We start from the raw sequence: 15,980 nt of genomic DNA on the forward strand, positions 1-15,980 counted from the left end.
GGGCTGGGGGATCTACCCTCGGGGAAGGGGGGGGGAAAGGCGGTGTTTGGGTTGGAATTAAGGGATATTTGCATAATGAGCTCGTTTGCGCGCGGTCCGTTTGCGTTTCCCGGGGGCGGGGCCGGAAGCGGCGCCTTGGGGCCCGGGGCAGCGGGCGGGGACGCGGGGACAGTCCCGGGTGAGTGCGGGTGACAGCCCCGAGTGTGCCCGGGACCGCCCCGGGGGCGGGCGGCGGTGCCTGGGCACGGCAGGGACCGGGGCAGGGTTTGGGGCTGGGGGGAGCCCCACCGGCAGCGCCCCCGGGAGGGATCGGCGTTGGGCTGGGGGTGCGGGGCTGCCAGCCAAGGGTGGTGGAGGGCACGGAGGGACTCCCGGTGCTCCCGCACCCTCGGCTGGGGAGGGCGGGTAAAGAAAACCGCCCAAGTTGATGCCGGGGTCGGCGCCGAGCACGGCCAGGCAGGTCGTGATCGTCCCGTGCCTCCCGAGTGGGACCCGTGTCCGGTTCCCGCCGGTGTGACCGCGTCCGGATGTGACCCGTGTGCGGCTCTTCCCTTTGTGTGTCATGATGTCCGGCTGTTCCCCGCGTGTGTGTCCCTTGTCTGGCTGTGTCCCTTGTCCGGCTGTCCCGCCTGTGTGTCACCGTGTCCAGTCTCCCTATGTGTGTCACCGTGTCCAGCTGTCCCCCGTGTGTGTGACCGTGTCCGGTCTCCCCGCAGCGATGGAGCCCCGGTGCCAGCCCTGGCTGCAGCAGTGCCCCCGGCCGTGCCGCCTCCTGCTGCACGCCCTGTGCTCCGGCCCCGCCGGGGCGATGGCCGCGCTGCGGGCGCTGCAGCGGGGCCAGCCCCAGGCGGGACCGGGCCGGGCGTTCCCCTGGCCGGCTCTCACCGCAGCCCTGTGCGCCGAGGAGCCCTCGCTGGAGGGGCCGAAGGACACCCTGGCTGTGTGAGTTGGATACATTTCTAAAATTTGGCGTTTTGCGGGAGTTCTGGGTGTCAGGTGCACAGTTTGGGAGATCCTCTTCCCCCGGTGCACTGGCCCAACCATGAAGCTGAGATCGCAGCAGTGACCCACTGGTGTCCCAGCTTGTGTCTGCAAAAGCTGGTGAGGGCATCAGGTGCCTCCTCTTGCTCCCTGGTGCTGTGGGACTCTGCCCCACGGGGCAGGTTGTGTTCAGGACAGGGGGATTTGCTCTGACCACTCACCTCTCCTTTTCCAGCAAGCCACGGCTGCTGCTGCTTCCCGTTTTGTGCCAGAGAAACCTCTTCTCCCTGCTCCTCGTGGTGCAGGATGCAGTGCCACGGGACTGCCTTCACCAGCTGCTCCAGGCCTTGGAGCAAGATTCCTGTGTGGATCCCTGGGTGCAGGCACTGGGGGATCTGCTCCAGCAGGGACCAAAGGCCGAGGAGGGCTCCCCACGTCCCAGTCCCCTGTCTTCTGCATGCCAGCAGCAGCTTAGGGGCCTGTGCCAGAAAATTGCCCAGAAGAGACCAGAGGGACAAAGAAAATTGAACTGGTGCTTCAGCAAGCAGCCTGGTACCCCTGACTCTGTGCCTCAAGGTGGGAAGCGTAAGAAAGCGTCAGAGGAGAGCCTGGAGTTAGACAATGAGAGAGAGGGGAAGAGGCTGTTGCTGGAGGAGGCGGCATTTGAGCCCCTGGGGCCCCAGGAATGTGAAGATGTTGCAGAGGTGGAAGAGGAGGTGCCTGAGGAGCCTTCAGGGGACACATCTGCTCAGAGCACAGATAAGGCTGCTCAGGACAGCTCCCAGCAGAATGCAGCTGGGGAGCTCAAGAAGATTTCCCAGACAGAGCTGGAAGCAGAGGTCCAGTCCTTTGTCCAGGTACTGGGGAGGGTTTGCTGTCCCCTCCCAGCCAGTGAGCCTTTACAGCCTGATTCCCATTCCTTCATCTCATTTCCCTCAGATGCACGGACAGGGGCTGAAAATGCTGCTGCTGCAGGAGTCCAGTGTAAGTGGTTGCTTCTGTCTCTGTCCTGGAGCTGATGCTCTAAACAGGCTTGGGAGGGGTGGAAAAGGAGCTGGATTTCACAGAGTCTACTGGATGGGGATAAAAAGCCCTGTTGGCACCTCCTCTGGGCTTGGGATACCAACACCTGCCTGCACCTTGCAGGTGTGAGGGTCTGCCTGTGGGCTCAATGCTGGGGGCAAGGGAGAAGCCCTGGAGCTGTATTTTGTATTTTGGTTTATTTGGTGCTTTACTCAGGGCAGTGTTTCTCTCCAGCACTCCGAGCTGCACACCCCCTCCAAGCTGAGCATCCTGAACACCTGCACCCCCAGCCAGGTGAGCCCCAGCACCCCTGCTGCAGCTGCTGCAGGGTCCTGCTGCTGTCCCTAATGCCCCATCCCCTGTGCCACCCCAGCTCGAGGGGCTGTGCTCCTTCCTGCAGCTCTCCACGTGCCCAGAGCCCTCCCTGGTGCGTTTCTGCAGCTGGCTGCTGGCTCTGAGCCCTGCCCTCAGCCACACCAGCGCAGCCATCCTGGCAGAGCAGCTCTTCCTCAGGCGGGTACGTGCCAGGGCAGTGGAGCTTCCTGCTCCCCGTTCCCCTCTCCACTGTCCCTACCTCCTGCCTTCTGTGTCCCCAGGTCCTGGCCCTCACCCAGCCGCCTTCCCGACACCTCATGGCTGCCCTGACTTCGTTTTGCTCCAAGTATTCCCATCCTTTCTGCCGTGTGCTGGTGGCTGCAGTGCTGCAGGGGCCAGGGGAAGGTGTGCAGGGCTGCTGGGAGCTGTGGCTGTTCCCTGGGTGGCATTTGTCACATGTTAGGAGCCATGGAGGCCTGGGGCTGTTTTTTTCTGGGCAGGTGAACACTTGGGGGTTGGGATGGGAGATGGGTTAACAGATGAAGTGGGAGGGCTGGCTTCTTTTCCACCCCTCCAATCAGGGCAGAGCTGCCCCAGGGTGGCTGTGCTGCTGTGAGGAGAGGGTGACCCCTTGCCACAGTGTCCCCTTTTCCCAGAGCCTGCTGCTGTTTAAGCCCTTGCTGCAGCTGGGCAAAGGAGGAGGATTATCCTGAGCAGTAGAAGGGGGCACTGCATGGTGTCTGCCTGGCACATACTCCTGTGAAGAGGTGCCAGGAAGGGCCAGGCACATCCCCATGGATTTGGCAGCCTCTGGAGGCTCTCCCCTGCTGCTTTGCCCCTGCAGGTGCTGAGCAGACCAAGCTGATGTGTGAGCTCGTGGAGGAGTGCCTGGAGCCCCACTCTGTGCAGCTGGTGCTGAGGTGAGGGGTGACAGGGCTGGCAGCTCTGCTTTGGCCTCACTGCCCAGCCTGCCTGGATGGCTCCAGCTGGCTCCAGCCATCTGGGGGCACCAGCAGGGCCACAGAGCAGCACCTTTCCTTTCCTTTCCTCTTCACTGTCCTTCCAGCCACGTCCTGGAGGTGCCTTTGTCAGAGAAGCTCCTGCCAGTACTGCAGGCCGTGCTGGGGCGGCAGGTGAGGAGCCCACCTTGTCCCACGGGTGTCCTTGGCGACTCCAGCAGTGCTGGAGCAAGGACCCACTCTCCCACCTGCTCCTGGGCTTTTTCCAGGAGGTGCTGCCCCCTGAGCTCTTGGATCTGCTGGTCCTGACTCTGTGCCAGCAGGCTCCAGCCTTTGCCACATCGCTCAACTTCGCCAGGCTGGTGACAGCCGTGCTCACGGTGTATCAGAGCCAGGTGAGCCCAGCCAGGGCTGCTCCTGCAGCTCCTGGGGCCCAGCCCAGAGCTCCCAGGTGAGCTCCTGGCAGGGCAGGGCCCTGAGCTGGTGCTGCCTCCATCCCAGGTCAGCCCAGCTCACAGGACCAGCCTGGCTACTGTCCTGGACCGGAGCACTGTGGCACTGAAGAAATCGCTGCAGGCTGTGCTGGAAGGGGCCAGGTGAGCTGGGACAGGGGTCCCTGTCATGCCAGGCTCTGCACCCTGGGCTGCCCCAGGGTGGGGAAGCAGAAGGTGCCACCCCTGCCATGCCAGAGCTGTGCAGAACTGGGTATGGCAGTGGCTTTCCTCTTCCTGAGTTTTGTCTTTTCTCAGGTGACCACCCAAAGGAATTGTGAGGGGACAGCTTCCTAGTGTGGAGGACACTCAGTGCACAGCAGCAGCCACAGCCACCCTCACTGGGTTCTCCCTGTCAGGTGGGACCCTGTGAGAGGGGTCTGCTCCCCACAGAGTGCCCAGGGCCTGCTGGCATCACCTGGCCTGAGGGGGCTCCTGCTGGGCAGTGCCATCCCAGCCCCCCTCACTCCCTGGGGCTCAGAGGGGTCTTGGTTGAACAATTAGTGTGATTCCATGAACAATCCGTGTGTTTCCATGAACAATCTGTGTGTTTCCATGAGCAATCCATGTGTTTCCATGAACAGTCCATGTGTTTCCATGAACAGTCCATGTGTTTCCATGAACAATCCATGTGTTTCCATGAACAGTCCATGTGTTTCCATGAGCAGTCCATGTGTTTCCATGAACAGTCCATGTGTTTCCATGAGCAATCCGTGTGTTTCCATGAACAATCCGTGTGTTTCCATGAACAGTCCGTGTGTTTCCATGAACAGTCCATGTGTTTCAGGTGTTTCTGTGGGGGCCAGGCAGGACACAGCCCATGGAGAACTTCCATGGAGTTCTTACTGCCCAAAAACCCATCCCTCAGCCAGGACAGACATTGATTTGAGGCTGTATAAAGTTGATAATTCTGGATTTAGGTCACTGTTTTGATTTTACCTCAGCTCATTCCAAGGCATCAGCTCCATGCACGTCCACGTTCCTCCCCAGCAGCCAAGCAGTGCTGCAGGCTGGGCTGCTGCTTTGTGTATCTGATCTGCTGGGATTTACAGATCTCTGGGTGCAGGAGAGCAGGATTTAACTGAATTCCAGCTGCATTTAACTGGGAAATTTGAGTGTTCTGCTTTAAATCCACCTTTCTTTCCTGTTTGCCTGGCCTGTGAGGAGCCCTGCTGTGTGTGACACATTTCTGGTGGTGATGACACTGCTCATGGCCCTAATAGTGCTTGTGTGGCATGACTGCTCAAAGTTCTCTCCTGTATTCTTGAAAGTACCCACTGGAAACCTCATCTAGGCACCTCCTTCTCTGAGAAGTGGGAAGAAAAGGTTGGGACAGAGTGGAGACTCAAGCAGGTAGAGCTGGGGTTTCAATGGAGGTTTTGAAGCATTCCATACTTCAGGAGCTATTTAAAAATCCATAAACATCTACAAAGGGACAGGGGGAATTATAAGATGCGGGTGTGACTGCTCCAGGTTTGCCCAATAATGTTTAGATCCCAGCCAGAGGAAGGAAACTCTGAAGCATTAAGTGACACTCTAAAGGCTGAGAGCCAGGTTTCTTTACATAAGACTCTCTTAAGCTATTTTAGGTGGCAGTGGACTCATGAGGCTTCAAAGTCTGCATTAGCTGGAGGATGGAAACCTCCAGGGAGCCAGATTGTTGATGTGTTTGCATTCCAGTGAGTAAAGTGAAGCTATTGTAGGGCTGCCCAAAACACGACATAAATAGAAATTGTGCCATGATCATCAAGGTCTAAGGCTGCTCTTCTGGCTTTATTAGGTAGCAGGCTCTGATCTTTGCAGTTTCCCTGCAGAGCTTCTACCAAGTGACCTCGGTGTCATTGTCCCCAGTGCTCTGCCTGGCTGTGGCTGTTGGTCACATGGAGATGACCACTGCCTTGGGGCAAGAGCCTTCTTGGCCCTGGTTTTGCTCTTGGCTGCAGTTTATCATGTGCAGTGGGTTCCTCTGAGGTGTTCATGCAGATAACAATCCTGTCAGGAGAACTGGGGGCACACCCTGGGGACACTGCACCTGCTGGTGGAACACTGCTTGTTTATATGGAGGTTGGCAGCACAGAAAACTTCACTTTTGACTCCTCTTGACCCTTTCAAGAACTTGAGAATCCATCCTGAACAGCACAGAGAGGGGGATGCAGCACAAAACATCAGCCAGATTTTGTAGTTCAGCAGAACCTTGGCCAAGGGTGGCAGGAGTGCCAGGACTGGCTCTGTCCTTGTCCTGATTTAAGAGTGATGATGGTGAAGGAACTGCTCTGGAAGCTTTGTCTGAGACCTTTCCTAGGCTGGAGGTACCAGACAGTGTGTGATTTTCATCCAGTTTACTTGTGATAATTGGCAGTGGTTCCTTAACTGCTTCCTCTTCTGTTTGTAGTTTTACTTCATGTTACAGAGGGGAATTCCCTTTTTGGTCTTGTAGTTCTTGGGTTTTTTTTGAAGGAAATTCATCTTATGCAGTTGCATGGGTTGTCTGTCCACTCTGCTGCTTCCACACCCTGCACAGGGATTTTTGAACCAGTTTCATGGCAAGATGATTCCTCCACTGCCCAGGTGCCTTCGTGGGGCTGTGGTCAGGCAGCATGAACCTCTTTGGGGTGAGCAGGGCTGTGGGGTCTGTGGATGTTCAATATCAGAGCTGAGCCATGCAGGGGCCTTGGGCCATGCACCGCCTTGTTGGAAAGGGCTGAAACTCAGTGGCTTTCCTGAAAATCATTTTTAAAAATTTTAAAAAAACATTTCAAAAAAATTTCCTGAAAATCCATCCCCCAAGGGGCTGCCCCTCTCCAAACAGGAGCTCCAGGTTGTTGCTGTTTCCCCTCCTGCAGCAGTGCCAGGGGTCACCCCACTTCTCCCTGGAGGTAACTCGTGTCCAGTGACAGCCTGCTAATCTCATGTGTAATCCCCAACGTGCTGATTTGCAGTTCTGCCTGCAAACCTGGGGGCTGTGACACCCAAATGTGAGGCTGAACTGCTCTGGGGGAGGCTCAGCAATATTTATTTTTTTTCACTCGGGATTTGAAACTGAATAAAAAGGAAGAGCAATTTTCCTTCTTGTCTGGTGTTTTTTGGGTTATTTTTGCCAACAAACTTTTAATCATAAGACAATAATTGTGTTCTCTCTTGGGTAGCCTGGTGGCTGCCAGGTTCCTGCCAGCAAGGGAAGCCGGGGCCACAGAAAGGTGGATTTGAGGGAGGGCTGGGTGCTGTTTTGTGCTCGGGCCCCTGCACAGACCTGTAAATCACGCTTGCTGCATCAGTGGCAGCAGCCAGTGTCAGTCTGAGCAGCTTTCTTCCAAGAAGTGAATAATCCAGATGACCACACTGTGATCTGAGCTGAGTTCAGCTCAGCTTCAGGTGCCCTGGGAGGTGCTGCTGCTGAGAGGGACCTCTCTGGAAGGAGGGCAGGGGACAGAGGCAGAGCTGCAGCCACATGCTGCCACCCACCCCCCTGGGCTGCAGATCTCCCTGCAGGGTCTCGTTCCTCGCCGCTGAACAGGTCTGTGTGAGGGGAACTGGGCTGCTTTTCCTGCCTTGGGGCTCTGCCATTCCTAGATTGCAGTCACGATTTAGCTGCTCCCAGCTTAAAAATAAGAATGCCTAAAAATCCCTGCTTGCTTTTAGTAAATGCTTTTAGCGGCTCTTTGAACGGGGTGGTTTGTGAACAGGGGCATTGTGAGCCCTCCCCGGGTGTGGGAGAGAACAGAGGGGACATCCAGGGATGTGTCCTTGGGTCTGTGTGTCCCACGGAGCAGCCCTGGGCCTGCCAGGACACCGGGGCAGAGGCCACGGAGCCTGATGTGCCAGCTGCTGCCCCTGGGGAGGAAGCTGGGGCTCTCTGCGAGGGTGTCCCCCCTCCACTCCCCCCGGTTTGTAACCCCTGGGGCTGCACCCCGGGCTCTCACTCGGGCAGGGGGGTCAGAGCCTGGGCACAGCCTGCCCGGGCACTGGGAGATGCTGTTTGCCCTCTCAGGGCTGGAGAGATCTGCAGACCCCGAGGGGTCCCTGGGCATGGGGGGCAGCAGCAGCTGCTGCGGGGAGTGCTGAAGGTGGAACCCGAGCCGCTGTAAGCTCATTAGGGGAAGAAAGCGGCTTAAGAGGATGGGATGGATCTGAGCAAAGGGGCTGTGCCAGGGATGGGGCACTGGAGGGATGGTGGGGCTGCTGAGAGGAGCGGCGGGAGGGCCGGGGGGTCCTGGGCAGAGTGGCTTCCCTGCATCACCGAACAAGATGCTGCAGGGGCTCCTCATCAGCCATTCCGGTTACCCTGGTGCTGGGGCCCCCATGAAAGCACGGGGGGACCCCCCATCTGTCCCGGCTGCCCCCACCCTGCCTGACCCTCCTGCCGGGGCGATGCTGAGGCTCAGCTCCGCTGACACCGGGCACAGTGTCACGGGAGGGAGCAGTCCTGGTCTCTGCCGGCTCTGCCACCTCCCCAGAGCGGGTGCGGGACCTGGCCCCGCACCAAAAGCAGAGGTTTCCCGGCCACCTGCAGACCACGCTGCCCGCCCTGGCCGGCGCGGGGAGCTCCCAGGCGCTCTCATGCATCTCCTTTAAAGGCCTTCTCTCCTCGGGCTCGGCCCCGGCAGCTCCGTCTGCCGCAGATGCGGCTGCTCTGCCCCGCGGGGAGGCGGCGGGGCCGCGGCAGCCCCGAGCCCCGGAGCCCCGGCCTCGCCATCCCCCGAGCCCAGCCGGGCTGATGGGGACCCGACAGAGCTGAGTGCCGGCTCCGAGCCGGGGGCCCCCAGCATCTGCCTTCGGCCGCCTGGGAGGAGTTCAGGCAGGTAATGATGTCCCGGGGAGCGTTCGGCTGTGGCCGAGTTGAGGGAAAGGCCGGTCTGGCATCTCAGGGGGTTCCTTGTGCTAAAGCAGCCGCGTGTCTCGTATCTTTTCCATCTGTAACACAAAGATAAGGAGCGAGTGTCTGCGAGGCTGTCGGAGCTGTGGGGAAGCAGCAGCCGGCAGGGGCTGCCGCAGTTGTGATGGACTGAGCACTTTGCAGCAGGGACCAGCCCAGCAGAGCGCTCTGATGCTCGCTGCTGTGATGAGTTTGGCTGATCCCTGCTGGCTGGAGGCCCTGAGCCCCTGGGTGGAGTTATCAGCGATAATTCCCGCTGTAGAGGTGTGAAACGGGCTGGCTTTGAAAGGTGCCAAGTGCTGCTTTTTACACCTTTATCAGAGCTGAGCGGGCACTGGGAGCTGGGTGATGCTGAGCTTGGCCCAGGCTTTGCACAGGCTCGTGGGGCTTTAGGCAGCTCTCTGTCACCCTAGATCTCTCCTGCGTTTCTTGTCCTGGACAAAAAAATTCTCCTTCTGTCCTAAATCTGCATGTCCATGGGCACCGGGACAGTCCTTTGTGCACAGCGACTTCACTCTGGGCTGGGAGAGGGACTTTGTGAACTTCGTGCATCCTTCTCTGATTCTTTAAACATTGTAAAACAGCATAAATGGGTTCTCCAAGCTCCCTTCTATTTGGAAATCTTTTCTATCTGTCTCTCTGGGAGCTCAGGGACTGCCATGGCTGCAGCCTGGAGAGCAGGGGGTTGCTGCAAATCCACCTCCCCCCAAGAAGCTGACCCACACCACAAGCCCAAAATGAGGATTGCCCTGGGGGAAGGAGATGGGGGTGGCAAGCAGGGGAGTCCACCCTCTTGTATTGAATTGAATTTCTCCTTTGCCTCGCTCCTTGCCCGCCCAAATCCCTCCAGCCCCCTCCCGAATCCCAGCGGGCCTCCCCACCTCTTTTCCCACAGATGCCTCCACGCTGAGCAGAGGAGCTCGAAGCTCCTGCTGGGTGAGAAAACGCTTTAAAAATATAACATTTAGAGGCGTTCTCCATCTGCGCGCAGCTAATGTGGGTCTCTCACCATAGGTGTGCTGGTCCTGGAGCCTCTGCTCTTCGCAGATGAAGCCGCTCGAAGGGAGCTCGCCGGGACAGGGGGAGGAGGAGGCGCAGGGACCGGCCCAGGGGCGCCGGCGGCGGCAGCGGCAGAGGGCGAGCTGCCGGCCCAGCCCCTCACCTCGGAGGTACGTGCACTAAAAGCTCCCCTAGAGGCTCTTGAAACGCTAGCAAGGATGGGACAGTGATGGCAGTGCCAGGCAAGGAGCACTGAGCATCGTTCTGGCACGGTGGCCCCTTCTCCTGCAGCCACTGCTCTCAGGCTCGCCAGGAGGAGAGGGAGAAACTCTGCTGCAGTTCTTTCCAGAGCCAGGGGGAAAAGTTTGGGGGTTCAAACCCTCTCTAGGTTGGGTGCTGGGCTCCAGCGTGGGGCTGCAGAGGGCTCTTTGCACAGCAGCCCCTGTGCCCTGCCCTCCCTGGTGGCCTCCAGCAGCAGTGAGCAGGGATGCTACAGAGCTGCCAGACCTCCTGGCACCCAGGACAGGGGTTTGGGGTGATAAACCTGTCCCAGTGCACTTTTAGGGGCGCCTGCCATCCCCATGGGGTGCTGTGAGACGGTGCCTGCCTGGGCTCTGGCTGTGTTGTGGTGCTGGAAAAGGCCGGCTCGCAGCGAGGTCCGCTTGGCAGCCGGAGGAAAAAAAAAAAACCAACAAAAAAAGACAGTGCTGAGGCAAAGTGCAGTGGCTGCTTGGTGACTCATTGCTGGCTGGAAACTGCTTCGGCGGGTCCTCTGTGGGGCTCTGCGGCGGCGGCAGGAGCGGAGGGGGCGGCTCGCAGAGCGGGACGGGGACGGAGCAGGCTGTGGAGGATGCTCGGGAAGGAGCCAGGTCCGGAGCAGCCCCATCGAGGGGGAGCGTGGGGGGTGGGATGCTGCCGATGCTTCCTGAGTTTCTTTAGGGTTTAGCCGGGATTCTCTCCACAGGGAGCAGCAGGCAGCGCTGTCCGGGCTCCCCACATCTCCGGATGAAGGTAAGGGGATGGGGTCACAAGAGTGGGTTTTCCACCCTCCCTCCCTGAGCAGCAGGAGGGTTCCCCTGCCTGCCTGCAACCCCTTCCAGCCCTGGGACCCCAACCCCATCCCCTGGATTTGCCTCACCAGCTGTACCCCCACCCTCTGCACTGGATCCATTGCCCTCCTCCCCCTGACCTGGCCCAGTTTAGCTCCAGCTCCCTGAATCCCACAGGGATATTTTGGGGGGTACCTGCTAGCTGACATCCCCTGGGAGCCTGCAGGCTGCAGAAGTGCCAGTGGCAGTTTTGGGGAGGTCTCTCCTGAAGTGGTGTCAGGCTGGGGAGGGGTCCCTGCTGCCCAGCTCCCTTTCTGTCCCCAGGCAGGATGAGCAGTCCCCAGGGACACCCAGGTGGGGATTTGGCCAGGAGTGAACAGAGCATGGAGCAAGTCCGAGAGGTGAGAGGGAGGGGAGGGTGACAGGTGGGGGACAAACCCTGCCTGGCTCCTTGGGCTCAGGCAGGACCCCAGCCCCTCTGTGCTGGTCTTCTCGGGGTGCTGTGCAGCACCAGGGAGAGGTTTGCCCTAACAGCACCTTTGTGCCTCTCAGGAGCCAGGCAGGGCCATGCAGGAGCAGGCTGTGCACCCTGGGGACAGTGACACGACTAAAGAAGGTGGGTGAGTCTCCATCCCACATCCCAGCTGGGTCCCCTCAGGGGAAGGTTTGGAGCTGGGGATGAGCATGTTCTGATGAGGGTCATCTCCCCTGGTGGGGACATGGGGAAGAGGACACTGGCCTGGGAGGAGCTAAAGCCCCCCTGATGCTGGGGGAAGGATTGGGATGCTTCCAAAACATGGGCAGCACCCCCTGCTAGGACAGGAGGGCAGAGGGAGGAGGGAAGGCCAAGGGAAAGCCCTCATGTGTGATCTCTTGTGGCCCCACTGCCTTCCTGCAGATGCAGAAACCCTGGAGGAGTCACTGCTGAGCCTCCCCAGTGAGCTCTCAGTGCTGGACAGACTTGGCTTGCACAGGTAAGACCAGTGAGCACCTGCATCCCTCTGGGGGCTACAGGGCAGGGGGGTCCCAGGGCACAGCATGGCTCAGAGATTGGACTTCCCTCCTTTTCCATTGCACAAGAGTTGCAGCCCACACAATGGGCACTTGGCTTCCCACTTCTCGTGGTGGCTGGCACCCCTGGGAGCAGAGCAAGGGCATTTTCAGCATGCAGCCCCCATGATGCCCCCATCCCTGACAGCACTTCTCTTTCTGCAGGGTGGCTTTGACCGAGCAGGATCTGGAGGTGAGGGCTGCTGGGGGCTGTGGGTGGGCTGGGGAAAGGGGACACAAGGACAGACAGCGTGCTGGCTCACTGTCCCATGGCTGTGCCCTGCTCCTTCAGGCACCGCAGGCCCCTGGCAGCCACCTTCCAAACCCTTTCCAGAGATGCTTTTGGCATTTGGAGGCAGCTGCATTTCCATGAGTCTGTCCTCTGCGTGCCCAGCAATCCCACAAAGCTCTCTGCAGCTGCTGAAGGGCGCCCTTAGCCAGGGAGGCGGCGGGAGCCTCGCTAATAAAAATAATTTCCCTGTGAGTGCCAGGGCTGAGTCAGGCTCAGCCATCAGCCAGGACCCTGGCGTCTGCCGGGTGTGTGCTCTTGCCAGGAGGGCTCAGGATTTCCAAGCGTTATCAGCTGCCTGGGGGACGTTATCAGCTGCCTGGGGTACGTGTCTCCCTTAGTTGGCATCTCAGGGGACTGTCCCCATCTTGCAGCAGCCTAAGGGTGATGGGGCAAGGCCTAATTATCTTCAGCACTGCCCTGATGGTGGCACGCTGTCTGTGCCTTGGGGATAGCAGCACATGGCCCTGGTGGCTTTTCTTCTGCTCCTATGTCCCACCTCTCACCCTGCAGGCAGCCTTTGCCCACCTCGCCCTGGCTTTCCGCTGTGACATGTTCACCCTGCAGCAACGGGTGCAGGTGGAGAAACGGGCACGGGATGCAGCAGAGGAGAGCATCCAGGAGGAGCTGGGGCAGTGCCGAGCTGCCCTGGAGGTAGGTGGGCACCAGGGCCGGGGGCTGGCACATGCTGGGATCACCCAGCCCCAGAGGGGTTGGACAACTCCAAGTGCCAGCTCCAGCAGCTCCATCCTTTCCCCCCACAGAGGCTGGGCCGATCCTGTGCCAATGCAGGCTGCAAGGAGACGCTGGAGCAGCTGCAGCACAACCTGGCCGTGCTGTCAGCAGCTGTTGAGCGGGCAACCAGTGCTGCAGAGAAGCTGGGGGCTGTACACCAGGTGTGTGCACAGCCCAGGGCTGGGAGGGATGGAGATGCCTACAGATGGGCTTGGGGACGATGTAGCCTCATCCCTGGGCTTGCTGGGGTTTGTCCCTTCTCCTCACAGTGCTGGCCTTGACCTCATGTTTGCTCTTAGCAGGGTGCAAGGGATCCATCCACCTGTCCCTGGGAGCGGGAAGGGGATGAACCTGCACTGCCTGGGGGGAGGCACAGGGAGGGACTGGCAGAGCTGGCTCCTTAGGAGACTTAGGGGCCCTGATCCCCCATCCCACCTGGCTGCAGGAGGCCCGGATGAGCCGAGCAGCAGAGGTGATGGTCCAGCACGTGGAGAACCTGAAGCGGCACCACCTGCGGGAGCACGCGGAGCTGGAGGAGATGAAGCGCCTGATCCAGCAGAACTCCCGCAACCGGCAGCTGGCAGAGACCCAGGGTGAGGTGGGCTCTGCCACCGGGGCTGGGCAGGGCTGGCACCGAGCAACCCTGCAGCACTTGGCCCCCAGCCCCTTTGGGGGGCCTGCAGTGTGAGCCTGCACCACAGAGCCAGTGGTGGTGTGAGCTGAGGAGTGGTAGGGGGGAACAGCTGATGGCGTGGTGAAGGGAACAGCTGGTGACAGTTGTGAGGGGACAGAGGGACAGCAGATCAGTGTGGGAGCAGGTGCTGGTGGCCAGAGAGCCATAACCCAGCTGGGAATGCAGGGCAGGGGGGCCCCATGCACAAAAAGGACTCTGTTCCTGAGCACTGAGCCCCACAGGTGCCACTGTGTGCACGGGACCAGGTCCCCCTGCCTGGGGCACCACCTGTGCCAAGCACAGAGCACATGGCCAGGACAGCTTTCAGGAGCTTTGTGTCTGTCTGTGCATCAGCCCCATCTTTGTGTTGGGGAATGATGTAAGGCAGCTTCTCTTTGCTCTCAGATGATGTGGAGCCACGGCTGAGACCTCACCCCCTGAAGAGGACTTTCCAGCAGGTAACTGGTCCCAGTTCAGGAGTCTTGGAGCCACTGCCTCCCCATGGCTTGCTGCCCTCCCTCAGCTGGCTGTCCCCACACACCCACTTGTCCTCAAACAATGTCACTGCAGCCAGCTCCTTGCTGCAGGGAAGATCTGGAAATGCCAGGGATGAGGCAAAATGTAGGGGCAGCCTCGGAGGGTTGTTGGTAGACAGACAGGATGCCCAGCAAGCTGAGGGCTGCCTGTGCAAGAGATCTTAGGCAGATCCTTCTTCCCTTGCAGGGTCACAGGCTTGGCTGTTCTTTAGCACTACCTTTAATCTGAGAGTGATCCCCCTATAGCTCCAGAGGTAGGGGAGGGGGTCAGGCAGCCCTACCAGGACAGCTTGCAGCACTAATGACAGGCACAAACCCCTTGGCTTTGACCTTCCCTGGCTTTCCAGCTTCCCCTCTTGGCTCCACTGGGAGCTGGCAGTGTCCCATGGTGTGTCTTGACCGTGATGGGGAAGGAGGAGGTGAGGAGCAGCCACCCAGTGCTCACCCCCAGCCCCTCTGTTGCAGGGGTCTGCCCGCCGCAGGGTCAGCATCGCCGTCATCCCCAAGCAGCTCTTGGTAAGGATGTGTTGGGTGGGGACAGCCAGAGGCTGTGTCCCCAGCCTCGGTGCCACTGGGGCTGTGTCCCCACTGATGCTCCAACCTTGGGTGCCCAGCCAGGTGCCAGCTCTGAGAGCCGAGCAGCCCCAGCAGGTGACCTGGAGCCAGAGGGGGCCCAGCGCTGGCCCAGCACCCCGAGGTAACTGCGCTGGGTGGCCGGGCAGCCCTGGCACCAGCTGGCACTGGCCCACGTGGCACAGCACTGACCCCGTCCTCTCCCTCCCCAGGAGTGAGCTGGAGCCACAGGGCCAGGACAGCGCCGTGACTGGGAAGCTGGTGGCAGAGGCAGATGGCAGAGGATCAAGCACAGGGAGTGAGGAGCCGGAGCAGCTTGGGCTGACGTGAGCAGCACCCTGCGTGTGCCCAGCATCCCCCCATGGCTGCTGGCCTCCCTGTGGTCCCCAGGTGGCCAGCACTTGGGCAGGGGCTGGGGGATTTAGTGGTGGAAGGCTGGGATGTTGTTTGGCTGCCTCAGCTCAACCCCACCAGGGCTCAGTTTTGCCCACGCCTTGTGGGTTGCCCATGCCCTCCTCAGGTTTGTTCTCTTGGGCTTGTAAAAGGGCCAGGGAGGTTTGGGGCTGAGTTAAACATTCTCCTTGTGCCCACATGGGGTGGAGGTGGGATTTGCCCTCTCCCACAGATGACAAGTGTCCCTGGTCACCTTCTCCCCAGGTCCAAGGGGTCTGCAGCGGAGCTGTGGCGTCCATGGCTCTTCCTCCCACAGCACTACTGGGTTTTCTTCTGGCTGCTTCTCCTGAGCATCGCCTTCCTCCTCCTCGTCCGTGTCCTGGAGCTGCAGCGGCTGCAGTCTGCAGCATCATCCAAGGCCTAGCTGGACCAGGGAGGGGGAGCTGAGAGCCATCTCTGCTCCTTCCCCACATCCTAAAACACCAAACCCCTAGAATAATAAAATGGGAGGAAAAATGGGGGAATTGTAATGACGGAGCAGGGGCTAGGATCTAAGGTAGGATCTGTGGTAGGATCTAAGGTATGGTTGGCACTTCCATATAGCCATGAAGGGTTCAGGGAGCTGCAGCAGCTCTCACTGATGCTGTGAGTTGTCTGTTCTCAGCACATCAAGCAGTGTAGATGTGCTCCCACACATCCCCTGCGCTGGGGACAGCCCGGTTTGCTCTAGAGCCCCGTCCCTCAGTGCCACCACATGCCCTCAGCCCCTGCTGTAATTCACATTTAATGCTCCTTTGCTGCTGCCGGGGGACAAGGCAGGGCTGGAAGGCGCAGGTCAGCGATCAGCCTTTCCCACGGCACCACGAAGGGCTCACAAACAGAGGGAGCTCTTTCCGACCGCCCGCTTTGACACACACGCCCCGTTTCCGTGTCCGCCCCAGCCTCCCGCGGCCCCCAAACACGGGTGGGTTCCACTGCACCCGGACCCAGCGGCTTGGCGGGGACCAGCACAGCCCGGCCGAGCTGCCATGGTGGGGGTTC

The 15,980-nt window shown here is 59.8% G+C and overlaps 2 protein-coding genes across 7 annotated transcripts; both read left to right on the forward strand.

The window, feature by feature from the left end:
* The first annotated feature begins 127 nt into the window (after window positions 1-127).
* On the forward strand, window positions 128-6,834 carry FANCE (FA complementation group E). 6 transcript variants are annotated; one of them, XM_050985278.1, is made up of 12 exons: window positions 128-178; window positions 717-942; window positions 1,217-1,838; window positions 1,921-1,965; window positions 2,239-2,298; window positions 2,378-2,521; window positions 2,601-2,724; window positions 3,164-3,239; window positions 3,386-3,452; window positions 3,548-3,673; window positions 3,780-3,874; window positions 4,028-6,834. In XM_050985278.1, exons 2-12 carry the CDS (start codon window positions 719-721, stop codon window positions 4,029-4,031), a joined length of 1,587 nt encoding a protein of 528 aa, XP_050841235.1. In that variant the 5' UTR covers window positions 128-178; window positions 717-718; the 3' UTR covers window positions 4,032-6,834. The 6 variants fall into 6 exon arrangements, 5 of the variants coding, with proteins under 5 accessions (XP_050841235.1, XP_030088588.1, XP_050841232.1 ...); XM_030232728.2 differs by lacking the exon at window positions 128-178 and adding an exon at window positions 244-538; XM_050985275.1 differs by lacking the exon at window positions 128-178 and having other exon boundaries at window positions 254-942.
* Window positions 6,835-9,483: 2,649 nt separating this feature from the next.
* LOC103823344 (inositol 1,4,5-triphosphate receptor associated 2) lies at window positions 9,484-15,469 on the forward strand. The gene is made up of 15 exons (XM_030232733.2): window positions 9,484-9,578; window positions 9,657-9,811; window positions 10,606-10,652; window positions 11,015-11,091; window positions 11,243-11,306; window positions 11,589-11,664; window positions 11,906-11,933; window positions 12,543-12,683; window positions 12,794-12,925; window positions 13,210-13,357; window positions 13,843-13,895; window positions 14,439-14,489; window positions 14,588-14,670; window positions 14,759-14,872; window positions 15,204-15,469. Exons 2-15 carry the CDS (start codon window positions 9,690-9,692, stop codon window positions 15,361-15,363), a joined length of 1,296 nt encoding a protein of 431 aa, XP_030088593.2. The 5' UTR covers window positions 9,484-9,578; window positions 9,657-9,689; the 3' UTR covers window positions 15,364-15,469.
* The last annotated feature ends 511 nt before the right edge of the window (window positions 15,470-15,980 follow it).

The sequence above is a fragment of the Serinus canaria genome, chromosome 26, assembly GCF_022539315.1.
Source record: "Serinus canaria isolate serCan28SL12 chromosome 26, serCan2020, whole genome shotgun sequence".
NCBI lineage: Eukaryota > Metazoa > Chordata > Aves > Passeriformes > Fringillidae > Serinus > Serinus canaria.